Source organism: Hemitrygon akajei, chromosome 3, assembly GCF_048418815.1.
Source record: "Hemitrygon akajei chromosome 3, sHemAka1.3, whole genome shotgun sequence".
Classification (NCBI taxonomy): Eukaryota; Metazoa; Chordata; class Chondrichthyes; order Myliobatiformes; family Dasyatidae; genus Hemitrygon; species Hemitrygon akajei.
In genome coordinates this window covers 48,472,177-48,493,093 of record NC_133126.1, presented here as the reverse complement: position 1 = coordinate 48,493,093, position 20,917 = coordinate 48,472,177, and the positions used below count along the sequence as shown (strand labels likewise).

Below are 20,917 nucleotides of genomic sequence, written 5' to 3'. Positions count from 1 at the left end.
TTGCAAGTTCTAGAGATTTCTGTAGGTCTTTTGCTGTTACTTACCACCATTCAGGGCCCCAAACAGTCCTTCCAGGTGAGGCAACACTTCACTTGTGAGTCTGTTGGGGTAATCTATTGCATTCGGTGCTCCTGGTGCGACCTCCTCTACATCAGCGAGACCCGACACAGATTGGGAGACCACTTCTTCGAGTACCTACGCTCCGTCCGCCACAACAGACAGGATCTCCCGGTTGCCACTCACTTCAACTCTCCTTCAAGTTCCCATTTAGATATGTCCATATATGGCTGCCTCTACTGCCGTGATGAGGCCAAACTTCGGTTGGACGAACAACATCTCATATACCATCTGGGTAGTCTCCAGCAATGAACATCGAATTCTCTAACTTCTGGTAATTCTCTTCCTCTCCCTTCCCCCATCCCACCTTCACTCTGTCTCCTTTTCTAGCTGCCTATCACCTCTCATGACTCTGCCTTCTTCTACTACCCATAGTGCTTTCCCCTTAGATTCCTTCTTCACCCCTCCTGCCTATCCCCTACCTGCTTCCCCTCCCCCACCCCTTGATCTTTCCTCTGATTGGTTTTCCACCCTCCCCCCCCACCTTCGTTATAGGGCCCTTGCCCCCCCCTTCTTTAGTTCTGATGAAGGATCTTGACCTGAAACGTTGACTGCTCCTTTCAACGGATGCTGCCCGACCTGCTGAGTTCATCCAGCTTGTTTGTATGTGTTAATTTGACCACAGCATCTGCAGTGTACTTTGTGTTTTGCTGTTACTCTTGGGTTCTTTCTCACCTGCGTCGGGTCTCACAACTGCATTGCATGTTGTGCTGTTTGCAGGACGCCCACTCCTAGGGAGAGTAGCAAGGTACTGAATTTCATCCATTTGTAGACAGTTTCTCTTACTGTGGGCTGATGAACACTTAGGTCTTCAGAAATGCCTTTTTTGTAGCCTTTTCCAGCTTAATGCATCTCTACAATTCTTCTACGGTCCTCTGAAAGTTGTTTAGATCCAGGTATGGTGGACATAAACAGATCTTTTTTGAGAAGCTCTGTCAGTACCCTGACTGTATCTTTTTTTATAGGGCAGGGCACCTCTACAGCCCACACCTGAAATCTCATCTCAGTTACAATTGCTTCCAAATAGCTTTTGTAGAAGGCATTACTCCAGACTGTAATTGTTTAAATGATGTATTCAGTATTAATGAGAAGTACAATTGTTTTTGTGTTATTAGTTTAGGAAGATTGTGCTTGTCTATTATCGTGACTTGGGACTCATACCACCAGGTTCAGAAACAGTTACTACCCTTCAACCATCAGGCTTTTGAACCAGAGGCTATAACCTCACTCAGCTTCATTTGCCCCTTCATTTAAATTGTCCCACAACCAATGGACTCACTGTCAAGGACTCTTCATCTCATTCTCGATATTTATTGCTTATTTATTTTTATTGAACATCAGACCACATTTTGAATAATTAATGCAAGAAAAAACAGATAATTGCAAAGGGTTCACAAACTTTTTCTTGCAGCTGTATATTGGCTGAACGTAGGAAATTAGGACTAGCTGAGTGGGTGCCGTGGTTGGTATTGGGTTGAAGAGCTTTATCTGTGCTGTATACTCAGACCCTATAGTCTCCTTGCAACTTGCATTTCTGTGTTAAATTTAGTTTGCTCATTGAAATTATTTATTCATTTTATATATTGTGTCCAACCTCTGATCTCTGCATCATTTCATCAGTTACTGCCTGCCACCAGGAAAAAAGACTTGTTGATTCATACTTGTGTTTCCTCTGTTGCCAGCAAATTTTCAATCCATTCCTGTTTAATATCCTCAGTCCCTTTTATTTTAATTTTACAAATAACTTCTTTAAGAGGATCTTCTTAAAGACCTACTGATAGTCCAAAAACATGACATTCAAACCAAGAAATGTAATTATACATCATTAATTTTACTTTTTATTGTAGCTTGTAATTTTTTTTGTCTTATACTGTTACAACTAAACAATTTTCACAACATTTGTCAGCGATAATAAACATAATTCTGACTCCCTTATTTGTATCAATTACATCTTCAAAAAATCTACTGTAAGTTTTTTCTGAGTTACATAAGAATGATGATGGAGCTTAAGAGGTTTGTATATGAGAACTATTTCCAATGAAAGTTATTCACCCAAAAAGTCAATTGTTCTCTTTCCATTGCTGATGACTTCCTGACTATTTCTAGCATTTTTGTAGTTTACAGTTTATGTAAATTTGGCTTGTAGTCCCTTTAATTTGGAAGCTTATGAATGTTATTGAGAGTGGGGTGGGGTGTATAACATTCAAAACAGATAATTGTAAACTGCTGGCAGGCATTGAATTTTCTGGACTTTGTTCACACAAAGAAAGGAAGGAATGGAAGGATACATTGTACATGTATTCTGGCATATAGAGTAGTAGGAGGAGGAGTTCAAAATAATAGGTGCAGACCTTTGCATTTGTAGTCCCAGGAATGAGTTATGGTTCTACTGTGCCTGAGTTGAGGTAAAAAGGCTTGGAACTATTTGAACATTTTGAGTTTCCTAGTTAAATGCATGGCATGTACAGAATTAAATTGGTTTCTGTGAATTTGCCTTTGTTTATTGGTTGAAGCTAAGAAAGTTTATAATGCTCTTCTGGTTTTTAGTGCTGGCTAAAATAACAGGATTTTGGAGAGTGAGACCTTGCAAATATTTGTTATCTGAAGAATAACAAGCAGTGTATATAATTAATTAAAAACTGCTTTTCAAGTAAATTTGACTTCAATTAAATTGTTGTTCAAATCAACAATAAATCTTGTGTAGAACTGTTTTGCAGCAGTTCATGTTCCCTTGAAATCAAAATTCTCTGAAGCTTTGTCCTTATCTCAGACCAAAGTGGGTAATTTTTGCAAACATGGTTGAAGAGAATGCTGCATTATGAAATCTGGAAGGAGCCCAACTGTAGAAAAGTTATGCAGTAGTATTTCAAGATTGGTCAATTGCCATTTTAAAATTAGAAAAAATGTTTGTACAATTCATTTCAATATCTCAGGTTGTCTCTCCTTTTGTTTGAGCCAGTTAGTAATCCATGTTGCAGATAATGTTATGACCAATTGCACATAGCAGAGTGACAATAACCAAATAATCCGACTTCTAATCAATTTAATTGAGGGATAAGTAATATTCAGATCACAGGGGATACAAAGATGAGAGATTACAGATGCTAAAAATCTACAGCAACACACAGAAAGTGTTGAAATGTTAGACATTTTAGCTGAGTCCCTTCATTAGGACTTGAAAGAAAGAAGGCAGAAGCCAGAATAAAAAGGGAGGTGGTGGAGTATGAGTAGGGAGGTGGTATGTTTAGAATTGGAATAGATTTATTATTATTTGATGTGCCAAGATACAGTGAAAAGCTTGTCTTGCACTTTGTTTATACAGATCAAATCAGTACACAGTACATTGAGATGGAACTTGATAAGATGATAACAGAATGTAGAAGTAAAGTCGAGCAGCTACCGAAAAGTGCAGTGCACTCCAGGAGAATGCAGGTAGCTGGGGGAGTGGGAAAAGGGGAATGATGTAAGAAGTTGGAAGGTGATGGATGGCAGAGGCAAAGGTCTGAAGAAGGAATCTCATAGGAGTGGACAATGGAGTAATATCAGGAGGTAGGAACCAGAGAGAGGAAGGTGATGGACCAACATGCTAGCATAGTGGTTAGCACAAAGCTTTACAGTGTCAGTAACCCAGGTTCAATTTCTACTGCTGTCTGTAAGGAATTTGTACATTTTCCCTGTGACCATGTGGGTTTTCTCCTGGTGCTCCAGTTCCCCCCTCAATCCAAAGACGTACCAGTTAGTAGGCTAATTGGTCATTGCAAATTGTTCCATGATTAGGCTAGGGTTAAACTGGGGGTTGTTGGGCGACATGGCAAATAAATAAATAACTCAGATTAGACCTAGTCTGTGGAGAGAGAAACTTGTCAATGATGTACATCTTTGCTATTTGCTTACATTTAACCTAGAAGACACACACTTGGATGTTGCCACACAGTCTTGAACACTATGCAGCTATTAATCTTGCAGTGAATTTTATTTTTTGAAAATGCATGTGTACAGCACCCATTGTATTTTTTTCATAAACATCCTTTATCCTCAATTGCCACATTTTTAAGACATATTTTATAAACTGCGAGTGCGCTGCTTTTAAATTTGTAGTTATTTTCATTTGTTTATAAATTGACCATCTAAAGAATAGAAATCAGTTTTAGCATTTCATGGCATATACCTTGCCTTGATAACAGCTTTGTTTCAGAATTGTGAAGTGAGTTAGACTTTTTTTCTAAAAACATCTTCTGGTTTTCATTTACAGGCTAGGAATCTGCAGACTGGAGAGCTGGCTGCAGTTAAAATTATCAAGTTGGAACAAGGTAATTATAAGTTTGGCACATTTCAAATATAATGTTTTATACTTTTGTACTCATGTTAGAGGATTTTATTAATGAATACATTGCTATTGAATCATTTTACAAATGTAGTTTCATGAACATAAGAGATCCTGTAGATGCTGGAAATCCACGGCAACGCACACTATGATGCAGAACATAGCAAGTTAGGCAGCATCCATGGAAATGAACAAACAGTTGACATTTCAGGCTGCAGCCCTTCTTAAGGAAGCTGGAATTGAGGAATGAGCAAGGCAGCTGTAATTGGTGGATTATGTCCAGTCCAGTAGTAGCTGTGAGAATATGGAATGGCTGGGATGTTGGGGATCTTTGGATGTTGATGTTTTGAGGCAGTACCTCCTATAGATAGTAATGGCGATGGGGGATGTGCCCATGATGTGTTGGGCTGAGTCCACTACTCTCTGCAGCTTCTTGTGTTCCTGTGCATTTGAATTGCTGTACCAGACATGATTCAGCCTTTCAGCATACTTCCAATAGTACACCTATGAGGGTATTTTCATACCCAAAAGAATTTGGGTATGAAAATATTGGTAAGATAGCACATCGTTAAATATTAACATTTGAAGTTCTTGTAATTTATTTTCCTGGTTGAGAATAGAACTGCTCCAAGAAAAATGCATTTTTGTTTATTGTTACTAATCATCTTCAAAGAATCTCTATTGTTAACATTTAACTAGTTTGATTTCTCAAAAAAGAATGTTCCATATTAGGGATTTCGAAGGACAAATATTTCTTTCCTGGCTGGTTTAGTCTCAACTGTAAAGTCCTAAGTGACTTGTCTGAAACTTAATAAAGAGAGGTTGTACTGATTTTTTTTGAATTGTTACATTACAATAAACAACAAATTATTTTAAAGTATAGAGCATTTATGTTTTCAGTATGTTATGAATGGGAAAATTATTTTAATGCTTATTGAAATTCATAATTTTCTTGTACTCATTTGAAAATGTTCCATTTTTACACTAGAAAGCCCTTGCCATACTTGGATCTTTTCAAAATTTCAGAATTCAGTTGATTCCTTGATTTAAATGATCCAAATATAAATTGTTGACCAACTGCACAAGCCATGTACATGGTTGATATGTTGTCAATCAGAGATGATACCATTTTATCTTCAGAACTTGATTGCCAAAATCCATAATAGTAAATGTTATCAGATTGTGACTTCATGGTAAAAAGTATTTTTAAGTCATGTTTAAGAGAACTGAACAAAAGATGTTCTGGAGGTATGAGAACCAGTTTGGCTGAAAAAAAAACTGGGGAAAAGTTATTGAAGCTCTTACAGAAATTATGCATGATTTTCAGTAAACATACATTCTTTTAAGACAAAGTGTCAAACTGAAAAGTAGCTCCATCATGATCACAAGTTAAAAATAGTATTACATCCAAATCAAAATCTTTAAAAAAAACCCAGTAAACTTGAGAATTGGGGAATGTTCTGGAATTCAGCAAAGCAAAAGCAGAATACGGGTTATCTGAAAAGATAGACGGATCTGGCAGCAAATCATAAACATGAGATTCTGCAGATGTTGGAAATCCTTGCAAGCTTACATGCACATATACACCTGGAGAAACTCAGCTGGTCATGCAGCATCTGTGGAGAAATTAAATATTTATGTTTTAGACTGAGACATTTCATCAGGACTAGAAAGGAATGGGGTAGAAGCAAGAATAAGATAATGGGGAAGGGGGCGAAGTACAAGCTGGCTGGTGATAGGTGAAACTAGATGAGGAATGAGGTGTGTTAGTGAGGGATGAAGGATTGTAGTGAGAAGCTGGGAGGTGATAGGTGGAAGAAGCAAAGTACTGAAGAAGGAGGAATCTGATAGGAGAGGAGAGTGGACCATGGGAGAAAGGGAAGGAGGATGGGTAGGTGAGAAGAGGTAAGAGGGAAAGCAAAAAGGAGGAGGAGGGTGGAGAAACTACCAGAAGTTAGAGAAAGTGACATTCATACTAAGTTGGAAGCTACCCAGATGGAGTATGACGTGTTTTTCCCAGAGAGTAGTGAATCTGTGTAATTCTCTGCCCAGGGAAGTAGTTGAGGCTTCCTCACTGAATATATTTAAGAAACAGTTAAATATGTTTTTACATAATAAGGGAATTAAAGGTTATGGGGAAAAGGCAGGTAGATGGAGCTGAGTTTACGGACAGATCAGCCATGATCTTATTGAATGGTGGGGCAGGCTTGATGGGCCAGATGGCCTACTCCTGCTTCTATTTCTTATGTTTATGTAACCCACGTTATGACCTCCTCGTGGTAGTAAACGAGGCCATGGATCAACATGTCGGAAGGGAAGTAGAATTATAATGAGTGGCCAATCCACCTTTTGTGGTGGATGGAGCAAAGGTGCTCAACAAAGTATTCCCCAATCTACATTGGGTATTTCCTGGCTGCAACCAGGAACACTGAATACAATAAACGACACCAACAGACTTGCAGGGGAAGGTGTCACCTCACCTGGAAGGACAGTTTGGGGCCATAAATGGTGATGAGAGATAACGTATAGGGATATTGCATAGATAAGCACCAGGAGGGATAAGTGGCGAAGGGTCTCGGCCCGAAACGTCGACAGCGCTTCTCCCTATAGATGCTGCCTGGCCTGCTGTGTTCCACCAGCATTTTGTGTGGGTCATGTAGAGTATGCTCCCTTCTGGAATGTGATGAGTTGGAGGGGAGAATGGAAGGATATATTTAGTGGTAGAAACCCATTAAAGATAGCAGAAGTTGCAGAGAATGAATGACGTGTTGGATGTAGAGGCTCGTGGTGTGATAGATAAGGACAAGGGGAACTCTATCCCCATTTTGGCGACCAGAAGATGGGATGAATTCGGAAGTCCGGGAAATGGAGGAGATGTGGATGAGGGCAGCAAAAGAAGGGCTGCAAAATCTTGTTTAGGTAATGTGAAGAGGTAAAATCCTGAGGACAAATGTGGGTCCTTTTAGAAATAGGAGAATTTTTAATTCTCATTTAGAAATGAGGAGAATTGCATTTAGAAATAGGAGAATTTTTAATTGCTGAAAAGGAAATGGCAGCCAAATTGAACAAATACTTTGATACAAAACCACGGGGACCAAGGAAAGAATACATTTAGTTTTCTAAATTTATTTTAAACTCTGTTTTATAATAGGGAGAGAATTCAGAAATTGGAGGTGCAAAGAGATTTGGGAGTCCTATTGCACGATTCAGTAAAAGTTAACTTGCAGATCGAATTGGTAGGAAAGCAAATGTAATGTTTGCATTCATTTTGTGAGGACTAGACTATAAACGCAATGCTTTTAATGCTGAGGCATTATAAAGTGTTGGTTAGACTATATTTGAAGTATTGTGAACAGTTTTGAACACCATATTTAAGGAAGGATGTGCAGGTATTGGAGAGGGTCCAGAGGAGGTTTACGAGGTTGATCCCAGGGATGAAAGGGTTGATATATGCAGTATGATTGATAGCACTCGGCCTGTATTAGCTGGAGTTGAGAAGATGAGTGGGGAATCTCATAGAAACCTACCAAATATTGAAACGCCTTCTAGTGGATGTCAAGGATGTTTCCAGTAGTGAGAATCTTCAGATTTGTTGTTTTGTGGCAGCATTACATTGTGATACACAATAAAAAAGGCTATGAATTACTCGGGAGAGGTATTATTTCTGATCCATACTGACTGTGGTCCCCTGGTGTGGAAGTCAACAATCCAGTTGCTGTGGGAGGTATGGGGCCCAGGTTTTGGAGCTTGTCTAAAGTAAATTTATTATCAAAGTACGCAAGTCACTGTATAAAACCTTGAGATTCATTTTCTTGTGGGCCTACTCAATAAATCCAATAACTGTAATAGAATCAAAGAAATACTGCATTTACGGGGTGGACAACCAGTGTGCAAAAGAAAATGGCGTAAGTACAAAAAGAAAGGGGAAAATGATAATAAATAAGCAATAAATATTAAGAACATGCGATGAAGAGTCTTTGAAAGGGAGTCCATAGGATGTGGGAACAGTTGAGTGAAGCTATCCCCTCTGGTTCAAGAGCCTGATGGTTGAGGAGTAATAACTGTTCCAGAATCTGGTGACGTGAGTTCTGAGGCTCCTGTACCACTTCTTAATGATGGTAGCAAGAACAGAGCATGACCTGGGTTGTGGGAGTCCCTGATGATGGATACTGCTTTCCTGTAACAATGCTCTGTGTAGATGTGCTCAATAGTGGGGAGGGCTTTACCTGTGATGAACTGGGCCATATCATTACTTTTTGTAGGATTTTCTATTCAAGGGCATTAGTGTTTGCACACCAAGCTGTGATGCAGCTAGTCAATAGAACTGAGGGTATGATTGTATTGAATACTGAGCTGGAGTCAATAAACAGCAACCTGATGTAGATATTTCTATTGTCCAGGTGATTCAAAGCTGAATCGAGAGCCAGTGAGACTGAATACGCTGTAGACGCATTATGGCGATTGCTTAGGTGCTTGCTTAGGCAGGAATTGATTATGGGTATGACCAACCTTAAAGCACTTAGTCACAGAAGAATTAAGTGCAACTAGGCAATAATCATTGAAGAAGCTCACCCTACTCTTTTTGGGGACTGGTATGATTGTCAACCTTTTGAAGCAGGTGAGGACTTCCGAATGCAGTGGTGAGAAATTACAGGTGTCCTTGAACACTCCTGCCAGGTTTTCAGTGCTCTACCAGGTACAATATCAGGGCCTGATGCCTTGTGAGGGTTCAACTTAAAATATGTTCTAATGTCAACCTCCAAGATAGAGATCACAGGGTCACCAGTTGCTGCAGGGATTCACACAGGTGTACAGGCAGTCCCCGAGTTACGAATGAGTTCCGTTCCTGAGTCTGTCTTTAAGTCGGATTTGTACGTAAGTTGGAACAGGTACATCCGGTATTATTTAGCATCAGTTAAACATTTGTCTTAGTATATAGCATATATTTTACCTTTCTATGCATATAAAATATTTAAGAAATGTATGTATTTCAATAATTAAACCACTGCGTTGCTTAGTAATAATTGTAGCTTTCATCGGGACAGAGCCTTTTGCATGCTCCATTATTCTCACTTTATCCTTTAAAATTGTTCCGATCGTTGACCGACTGTAGCCTAATGCTTTTCCAATGACTGATGGCATTTCACCTCTTTCCGATCGCTTTATTACTTCCACTTTATTTTCAATTGTGATCGTTTCCCGCAACGGAACAGAAACACTGCAGATTCAGCAGCAGCTGCGGGCAGCTGGTCCTGAGCTCCCCCCGGGTCCTAAAGTCCATCCGCACTGAGACAGGTTAAATGGGACAAGTGGGGGCGGTGCTGTCTGGAAAGGGGGGGGTGTCAGGGTGAATCTTGCTAAGAAAAATTTAAGCCAAATACAAAGTTACACACTCAACACAATGTTAACGGCAACATGATCGACTTAAAATGGCAGACGGTGACAAATTTTTAATATAGTAGGCTTTATGGCAGGCTGTTTGTAAGTATGAGTTGTTCGTAAGTCGGACGTTCGTAACTCGAGGACTGCCTGTAGTTTTATTCTCCCTATATTATTTCTTTTTCTGTGTCTTGGTTGTCAAAAAAGTCATAGTCTTTCTTCGAATTTTGTCCATATGTATATTCAATATAATTGTTGGTGAAGGGATTCTGTGATTTCAAGCTGAATTATTTTAAGCATACTATATCTTAAAATACCTGCTTGGAAAAAAAAAAGTTGTACAGTTCTGGATTTTGTTAAAATGTGTGGCTTTTGAGACCAGAAGTAACTATGGCACATGTGACAGCTCGACTGCTGATTGCTTGACCTTAATTCAGGCAAAAAATTTGCAACTGATTTTTTTTAAGTTCTTAATTTACATTGTTTTATTCTACTGTACATTTTCTCTAACACTTTCTATTTTGCAATGGATTCTGATTGAATTGCTTGAATATGGAGCCAGTGATCATTAATGGAGAATGTGTGGAGCAGGTTAAGACCTACAAGTATCTGGGAGTACAGTTAGACGAGAAGCTAGACTGGACTGCCAACACAGATGCCTTGTGCAGGAAGGCACAGAGTCGACTATACTTCCTTAGAAGGTTGGCGTCATTCAATGTCTGTAGTGAGATGCTGAAGATGTTCTATAGGTCAGTTGTGGAGAGCGCCCTCTTCTTTGTGGTGGCGTGTTGGGGAGGAAGCATTAAGAAGAGGGACGCCTCACGTCTTAATAAACTGGTAAGGAAGGCGGGCTCTGTCGTGGGCAAAGTGCTGGAGAGTTTAACATCGGTAGCTGAGCGAAGGGCGCTGAGTAGGCTACGGTCAATTATGGAAAACTCTGAACATCCTCTACATAGCACCATCCAGAGACAGAGAAGCAGTTTCAGCGACAGGTTACTATCGATGCAATGCTCCTCAGACAGGATGAAGAGGTCAATACTCCCCAATGCCATTAGGCTTTACAATTCAACCGCCAGGACTTAAGAACTTTTTAAAAGCTATTATTAATGCTTTTTGAGATAGTGATTTAGATGCATATCATATTTTTTTACTGAGTTAAGTATTGTATGTAATTAGTTTTGCTACAACAAGTGTATGGGACATTGGAAAAAAAGTTGAATTTCCCCATGGGGATGAATAAAGTATCTATCTATCTATCTAACATGAAGATAAATCATGATTTTAATTGAATTGGTTTATGTTACTAATCATTTGAAATCATTTCAGCTGTAGCCTTTAAATATGGCTCTATATTTGGTAAATTTGGTGAACTAAAAAATGGAAGTTAGTCTTAACTCTTAAAGTTGTATTTTGTTGGGGTTTTAATTTATAATTTTGAGCTCTAAATTGAATTATATTTAGCCAGTTGTCTAGTCTGACTTCAACCAAGAACTAAGTGATTCATTCAGGCCAACTGTTCAGAATGTTTTTCCATACAGGGGATAATGGTTTTACAATTTCTATTATATTATTGTCTATGCATTCTGATTCTGCACAGTAGCTGGTGTATGAAAGCAATGTTTGCCAATTAATTCGCCATCCTGTTATATTGATGATAAAACCAAGATACTGGTTATCAACTCTTAAGTTATAGTGGAAGGGTGTGTATGTGACTAACCGAAGATGGTGTTTAGATTTGGAGACACTTCCTTGACCATGGGAAATGTGAATCAAAACTTGCCTTCATATGCCTCTACTGTTCTTATCTGACTTCTTGTATCTGACAACTCTCATCAGACCTTCCCCTAAAATCACACCTTAAGTTCCAGCATTTAAAATATAATTGTTGGGCGTTCAAGTTGCCTGCACAACATAGCATGTTAAGAAAAGGAGTCACAAGAGATTGCAGATGCTGGAATTTGGCACAACACACAACAGGACACCATGGTAGTGTAATGATTAGTGGGACAGTATTACAGCTTGGGGCGTCGAAGTTCATTTCCGACACTGTCTGTAAGAAGTTTGTACATCCTTCCTGTGGAGCGTGTTGTTTTTCTCCAGGTCCTCTGGTTTCCTCCAACAATCGAAAGATGCATGGGTTAGTAGGTAAATTGGTCACTGTAAATTGTCCTGTGATTTAGGCTAGAGTTAAATAAGTGGGTTGCTGGATGGTGCGGCTCATTGGACCAGAAGTGTCTGTTCTGTGCTGATAAAATAAGTAAAACTAAAGACAGAGGAACTCATCAGGGAAGGCAGTATCAATAGAGAGAAATGGTCAGTTGACATTCCAGGTTGAGACTCTTAGCTGGACTGAACGATGGATGGGAGGTGGCCAGTATAAAAGGGAGGAAGAAAGCAGGTGGGGCAAAGCTGACAAGTGATGGTGGATCAAGATTGGTGATGGATGAGTAGATGGGGAAGGGGAGAGTGAATCGTGCTAGAAAGTGGGAAGTGATGGATAGAAGTGACAAAGGGTTGGTAAAGGAATCTGATAGGAGGAAGGTAGAACATAGATGGGGAGAGCAGATGGGAGAAGTGCAGGAAGGAAACCAGTGAGAGTCTATGGATGTTGGGTAGATGGAGAAAGTAGAGGAGAGGAAAGAGACAAGGTGATGCACTGATAGATCATGAGGGGAGAGAAAAGGGACAATTACTTGAGGATGAATGTCTGGGCATATCCTAATTGTATCTTATTTACTTTCTGCCAGGTAAATATTAAAATTTGAACCACTATATGGATAATACAGCTCAGCATTGTTTTGATCATTCTCCAGACCCACTTCACATGGTTGCATTTAATTGTGCTTTGAAATGGCTAATTAACTTGTGCCATCATTTCTACATTCAAATAAACAACTTAAATTTGAGCACCAGGCATTCATCTGTTAACTGAATTTGGCTGCAACTAAATCGTGGTTAACTTTGCAAAGATCTTCATACAAATATCTGGGACTGGTAGCTTAACAGGGAAGACTGCCACACGAACAAATTGAACAGCACCCCAACATAGTTGTACTCTCAAAATTGTACCTTGTAGATAACGTACCGGACTTCTCTGTTACAATCCTTGGACATGACCTGTCCTCTGGCGGAAAAGATCCACCAAGTACAGTGGAATGTAAGTGGGAGGGAGCAGCCTTGAGTCCTCAATATTAACCCGAGATTATCATTACATTAGGTCAAATAAAAATAAGGAAGCCTTGATAAGCACCTTCTATCCATTCTTAACCAATGAATCAATGCTTCCTCGTAGAGAGGTGCTATGATTGTCCATTGTCAAGAGTCTTGGTTGTACTGGTACTAATTTGATTGAATTTGAAAGAAGTAACTACAGAAAATGCCGTTTTTATTATTTTGTGCTGTAGCTTTTCTAGATTTGTACCTCAGTTTCAGGTGTGCCTGAAACTGCTTGCAGCATACACTTCTGCACTTCTTTTTGAACCAATGTTAATCACTGCGCTTGGCTTTGCAGCAGTTAATAAATGGTGTGATATAAAGAATAAACTTCTAGAACTGATCCTTGCCAATTTGCCAGTGGGCAATGTGTATGTCTGTGACAACATTGATTGAAGTGATCACTACACAGTTCTTATAGAAGCAAATCCTATCTTCACTCCCATGGACACACTCCATTGTATTGTGTGGCATGGCAGTTGATAGACTCCACAAATCCTGTAGTGCAAAACTGGGTTTCAGTGAAGACCCATGGACCATAAGCAGCAGCAGAAATGGACACCGCCACAACCTGTACCTTCTTTCTTAGCATATTGTTCACTCTACCATTTAATACCAAGCTAGGTGATTAACATTGGTTCAAAAAGGACTGCAGAAGTGCATGCTACAAGCATTATCAAACATACCTGAAACTGAGGTGTGAATCTAGAGTAGCTGCAGCACGGGACTACATGTAAAGTAACAAAATGCCATTTTCTAGAGAAAACTACATAATCTAGCGACCAGCATTTAGTGTTGTTGCCTGAAGTCCAAAGACCAGTATTTAATCCTGATATATTCAGTTGTCTCCTTTTACTGTGTGCATTAACTCTGGGTGCTCTAGTTTTATTCAGTACCCCAAAGGCACTGGTAGTTTAACTGTCTACAGTTAAATTACTCTTCGGTGTTGATCAAAGGAGTATTGGACATCTCTGTTTGAACTTAAGAAGAGAGTTGTCCAATATTTCTTATGACTATGTTCAATATAACACAAGAAAAATTGGAGCAGGACCATGTCCTCTCAATCAATATGATCATGGTTGATCTGTGCAACCCTTCATTCTTCTTGTTCCTGTTCTTTCAAAAATGTGTCTACCTTAACCTTAAATATGTCTAATAATCTGGCCTCCACCACCCTCTGCATAATTACAGAAATTTTTTACCCTCTGAGAAGAAACTTTAATGCACCTCTTTATTGCACCTTTTCATTCTGGTATTTTCCCACATCCTTTTTAGTCCTGAAGAGGGGTCTCAGTGCAAAACGTTGACAGTTTACACTTACCCATTGATGCTGCCTGACCTGTTGAGTTCCTCCAGCTTTTTGTGTATGTTGCTTTGGATTTCCAGCATCTGTAGACTTTCTCTTGTTTAATGCACCTCTGTTTTAAACAATGAGCTGCTTATTTTGACACTATTTACTCATAATTGGGACTCTACCAGAAATGAATCCAACATCATCTCAGCATCTACCCTCTCAAGCCCATTTAGATCTTGCCTGTTTGAATATGTATCTAAACTCTAAGGAGTACAGAACCAAACTATCTAGCCTCCCTTGAGACAACCCTCTCACTCTGATAAATCTCTTGAGACTGCCTTCAGTGTTACTGTATTTTTTTTCTCTCTCAAGTAAGGGAACCATAACTGCATAATATTTGAGATGTAGCCTAACTAATAAAACCTCCATAATTTCAAAAGTCCAGTTCCACCCCCACAACATCACTGGCCTTACGAATGAGTTTGTTGATTCTGTTGGTGTCTGCTACCCTCAGCCTGCTGCCCCAGCACACAACAGCAAACATGATAGCACTGGCCACCACAGCCTCGTAGAACATCCTCAGCATCGTCTGGCAGATTGTAAAGGACCTCAGTCTCCTCAGGAAATAGAGACAGCTCTGACCCTTCTTGTTGACAGCCTCAGTGTTCTTTGACCAGTCCAGTTTATTGTCCATTCGTATCCCCAGGTATTTGTAATCCTCCACCATGTCCACACTGACCCCTTGGATGGAAACAGGGGTCACCGGTACCTTAGCCCTCCTCAGGTCCACCACCAGCTCCTTAGTCTTTTTCACATTAAGCTGCAGATGATTCTGCTCGCACCATGTGACAGAGTTTGATTATACAGGAGACCTCTCATGTTAAGACAGTTTGGCTTACAGAAATACACCTTTGCAGAATTTATAAAGCACTATTCAGAAATCCAAGATGTAATACAACATGTGGGGGGGGGGGAGGGAAGCAAATTTTGTGGATTTTTATTTTTAAGTTGCTTAGTATGTTAAGCAATAAAATTGGACTGCACAGATCTTGACAATTGAATACCTAATGGTGATTGCTATCCCTGTAAACGTGATAACATTGCATTAAAGTCTTATTGGCCGATAGTATTGACTATAAATAAAAGCTGAGTAATTTTGCTGCTCTTTCACATGAGCCTTGTCTATCCCGAGTCTAATGAGAGCGGTGGGTCACTTTGCCATACATAATATCTATAAATTACAATAAGTATATATAAAAATGAAAATTAAGTAAATAGTGCAAAAACAGTGGGGGGAAATACTGCGGTAGTGTTTGTGGTTTCATTGTCCATTCAGTAATCTGATGGCAGAGGGAAAGAAGTTGTTCCTCAAATGTTGAGTGTCTGTCTTCAGGCTCCTGTACTACCACCTTGATGGTAGCAATGAGAAGAGGGCATGTCCTGGGTGATGGGGTTCTTATTGATAGATTCTGCCTTTTAGAGGCATCGCCTTTTGAAGGTGTCCTGGATGCTGTGGAGGCTAGTTCCCATGATGGCTGACTTTACAATTTTCTGCAGCTTATTCTGATGCTGTGCAGTGGCCCTTACAAACCAGATATTGATGCAACCAGTTGGAATGCGCTCCCTGGTATATCTGTAGAGATTTGCCTATGTTTTTGTTGATGTACCAATTCTCCTCAAACTCCTAATGAAACAGTTGTTGTGCCATCTTTGTAATTGCACCAATATGATAGATCCTCACAGATGTTGACATCCTGGAATTTGAAGCTGCTCAGCCTTTCCACTGCTGATTCCTTAGTAAGGACTAATGTTGTTCCTTGAACTTCCACTTCTTGAAGTCCATAATCAGTTCCTTGGTCTTACTGAGTTTGAGTGAAAGGTTGTTGTTGCAATACCTCTCAACCAGCTGATCTGCCTTGCTCCTATATGTCTCCCCATCATTGTCTGAAATATTATGTATATATTGTATTAGTAGTGGTTTCTCTAAAATTATGATGCAGCTGCAAGTGTCAAGCATATTGGGAATGTTTTTTGAGGATCTTTGTACCAGCATTATATTTTAGATGGCAGTGTGTAGGAAACAACAATGGTGAGCATCAGGGAGAAAGATGCCTTCTATATTACCAGTAGCAAGATTTTTGACAGCCTTGTGACATTCAGAGTTATGATCACTTTTGTTTTGGACAGTAATTGCACACTTCACCATCTTGAACGAGGAAGAAAGTATTTGGTAGAATATTAATGTACATAACGTGGTTTGAAGAAGGAATCTGCAGAATGATATGATGGATGGAGAACAAGGTTTCTTAATCACATTCTGAATTAGTTAATTTTACCCGCTTTCTCCATTTTGTTTGTTGTATCATGCACTTTGCCAAATCTATCAGGAAGAAAACGGATGTTAGAGGAGCAATTTTAAAAACATAAGGGGCTGTGGATGCTGGAATCTGAAACATAAAAACTAAATATTAGAAGAACTCAGTGGTCAAGAAGCATCTATGGAGCCAAAAGATGTAAATCAACATTTCAGGTCAATACCCTGGATTAGGGTAAAATAACCAGTATATGTTGCAGTATGAGGGGTAGAGGGTGTTAGGTGATAGGTAGAACCAGATGGGGAAGGGGTGATAGGCAGGTAAAGTCTGCTATTGGGGGAGGAGGTAAAGGGTGATGGGAAAGATGAACAAAAAGAAAAGAAAACTTGGGGAATGGGTAACTCTGGGGGAGAACAGCATGGGGTGATGGTTTATCTGAAATTTGGAATAATCACTGTTGAATTTCAAGTAACCTATGCCTCCTGTGCTCTCCCCCACATCATCCACTGCCAGAAGATTGTCACTTCAGTGAGTATGTCCTCCAGTCTTCCTAAGTATTTTTTATTCCAGTGAAAGTAGCTCTCCAAGACCAAATATTAAGGATCGGTATATTCTGTGGTCCAGGATGGTGCTCCGCAGAGTGCACTGAAACTTGGTGTGGCTGCTGTAAAGGCTCAGTGGGGAAAGGCTACAGTTTTTGCCACTCCTTCCTTCCACCATATCATATATATAACTTTGTAAGGGCTGGAACCAGGTTTTTTTTTTGTAAAAATATTTGTTCAAGGAATATATGTAAAAGAAAAGTGATCTAATTAATTTGGGGTTTTTACTGAGAATTGTGACATAGACTTTGACTTTGTCTCACAAAAATAAAATGAGAAAAGGAAATTGATTTTTTTTCCCCTTTCTTATTGTCTACCTCTCTACCAGACTTCCTTTGTCCCTATAAATGGGTGTGATCTCATTGACAGACTTCTTGTTTGTTGGTTCCACTTTCTCTGAAGCAGTCTGTAACTGGGCAATTTTGTAGATGTGCAGCTTTGTTTCAAAACAACTACAGTAGCCTAGTCTGTTATAGCCCAACTTCAAGATAAATAGGTTTTTGTCTGTAATTACAACCATGCCGGCATTACTCGAGCTGCTGAAAGTTGAACAGTGCCTTTCTTTGGTTTGAACACAGCTTCTGTGTTTTGAGTATTGAAATACAAATGCTTCATTTGCGTTAGAATTCACACAATTTTAAATCTGAGAATTAAATTTTTGTGCATTTTTTTTACTACTGACCCCAGCTGATTTTTAATTAATTTAATCTGTCTCCTGACTTATTAAAGCAGAGCTGCTAGTAATTATGTTTGCATGATTAGTTCTTCATTTAGTTTCAGGTTGAGGCACTTCAGTTTTTCATGTTCTTTATTATCTATTGTTTCCGCATTCTTGTTCCATTGTATTTTTAGTATGTCAAGCCTATTAGATTGCTATTTGCACTGATGGCAATTACTTTTGTAAATGTTATCAACAATTTGGTAATTCTTTAAATAATTAGTTAAAGACACCTATGTCAGGCTATTGTTTATTGATTATATTTCTGCCATGCAAACTCCTCACTACTTCAGGCCCTTGAAGCCATTGTCTCTGTCTGCAACTGGATCTTTGACTTCCTGACCAACAGAGTGTAATCAGTAAGGACAGACGGTATTTAAAATAATCAGATGGGGCATTGAATGCAGGAGATGGAATATCATATTACAACCATATAGAACAGAGGTGACAAACCTATGGCATGCATGCCCAAGATGGCATATGCAAAAAATTTTGCTGGAATTTGTTGGGTGCCACCCCACAATTCATTAAGCCCCACAAATAATAAAAAGATGTTGTTGTTGTTGTTGTTTTGTTGTTGTTGTTGTTGTCGTCGTCGTCGTCGTCGTCATCTTTACTACCAAACAAATAATTGAGTCCGGGTAGTGAGGTTCTGCAGCTCTGGAATTCCATTCCCGAAAATTTTAACTGGCCAAAAACCTTGCAATGACAATATTAATGGTATTTTCATCAACATATATTCATGTGAGTCATTGTTTTCAGCAATGAAGTTGGTTGTCTAATTATAGGAGTAGCTTACTGATGAAGCTGTAGATGCACAGCTCTCAACCAACCAACCAAAACAACCAAATACAAGCTGTATATAAAACAGATTGTGCTGCCACAAAAAGTCTCAGTGAGAGTAAAGTGTCTTTATTTTCTGTTCCTTGATCTTTTATGAATATACACCAAAGCTTAAAATTTGATGTTCACGTTTCTTGTTACATATGAGGTACGGTTTAGAAATCTCCACAATCTCCATCAGTACAGATGCAGTGCAAGGTTGTATGCTTAGTCCCCTGCTCCTTGCTTCATATATAACTGTGGCGAAGCACAATTCCAATACCATATTCAGGTTTGCTGATGATACCACTGTTGTTGGCCGAATCAAAAGTGGTGAAGAATCAGCATATAGGGGGGAGATTGAAAATCTGGCTGAATGGTCCCACAACAATCTCTCACTCAATGTCAGCAAGACCAAAGAGCTGATTATTGATTTCAGTAGGAGAAAACTGGAGGTTCATGAGCCAGTCCTTATTGGAGCACAAGAGGTGGAGAGGATCACCAATTTTAGATACCTTGGTATTATCATTTTGAAGGTTCTGTCCTGGGTCCAGCATGTAAGTGCAATTATGAAGAAAGCATTGCAGTGCAACTTCCTTAGAAATTTGCAAAGATTTAGCATGACTTTGAAAACTTTGACAAACTTCTGTTGATGCATGGTGAAGAGTATATTGATTGGTTGCATCAATCAATATGGAAATATATTGGAAACGTCAATACCCTTGAACCTAAAATCCTTACAAAAGTAGAATATATGGTTCAGTTCATTACAGGTAAAACCCTCCACATCACTGTGCATGTCTACATGAAATGCTGTTGCAGGAAAACGGCATTCTTCATCAAGAATCTCCACCATTCAGCCTTGCTCTCTTCTCACTTCTGCCATCAGCAAGAAGGCACAGGAGCCTGAGGACCCACACCACCAGGTTCAGAAACTGATAATACCCCTCAACCATCAGGCTCTTGAACCAGAGGGGATAACTTCATTCACCCCAATCACTGAAATGCTCCCATAACCTATAGACTTAATTCCAAGGGCTCTTCATCTAATGTTCTTGATATTTATTGTTTATTTATTATTATTTTCTCTTCTGTATTTGCATAGTTTGTTGTCCTTTGCACCTTTTGTTGTTTGTCCTGTTGGGTGTGGTCTTTCATTGATTCTGTTGTTTCTTGGATTCATTGTGTATGCCTGCAAGAAAGCGACTCTCAGGGTTGTACTACAACCTTGTATATTATCTTAATTATACATATTTAAGCTAGAGAGGTTGCAGAAGATTCACATAGATGTTGCTGGAACTTGAGAGTTTGAGTTATGTGGAAAGACTGAGTAGTCTGGAATCGTTTTATCTAGGGCATATGAGGCTAATTGACCTTACAGAGGATTATGAAGTCATAAGGTGAATGGTCAGTCTTTTATTGCAGGGTAGGGACTCCAAAGCTAGAGGATGTAGATTGAGGAGGGAAAGATTTTAAGGAAACTTGTGAGGCAAGTATTTTCCCCATGCAAAGGGCTGTTGGTATATGGAATGAGCTGCTGGAGAAAGTTAGAGGTGGGTACAATTACAATATTTAAAAGGTATTTTGACATCCTCATGAATTGGATAGGTTCAGAAGAATATTGGCCAAAAGCAGACAAATGAGACTAACTCAGCTCAGGAAGGCACTTTGATCAGTACGGACGAGTTGAAGTGACTTCACTCCAACTCTAATTATACCTCCAGCATTCCCATGCAGGTTGTTAATATCTATAACAAATAATGTTCCCAACACTGATTTGTGCAATGCAGTACTGGTTGTCTGTAGGCTACCAGGTATAAAATAGTTCTTTGGTTCCTATCATCTTGTTACTATTGGATCTATTTTGCCACATTTTCCTGGATTTTGTATTTTTGGACCTGTCTTCTGTGTGGGGCATTGTCAAAAGTCTTTCTGAATGCACTACCCAGTTGAATATACTTGTCTCTTCAAAAGTCAATCAAATCAATCAGAAAAGACCTCCCCTTAAAGATGTGCAGATTAAACCGGACCTCCGAATTCTTTCCAGTAATTTTTGTACCACTGATGATGGACTTTCCAACCTGTAAATATCTGGCTAATTTTTGTTAGTCTTGAATAAAAGTACCACTTTCA

The 20,917-nt window shown here is 39.3% G+C and overlaps 1 protein-coding gene across 1 annotated transcript in view; it reads left to right on the top strand.

Moving 5' to 3' along the window:
• map4k5 (mitogen-activated protein kinase kinase kinase kinase 5) overlaps window positions 1-20,917 on the top strand; it is a 135,188-nt gene that overhangs the window by 7,899 nt on the left and 106,372 nt on the right. The window contains exon 2 of the mRNA XM_073039812.1: window positions 4,370-4,427. Within this exon, the coding sequence (XP_072895913.1) occupies window positions 4,370-4,427 (58 nt within the window). The remainder of the gene's footprint in view (window positions 1-4,369; window positions 4,428-20,917) is intronic.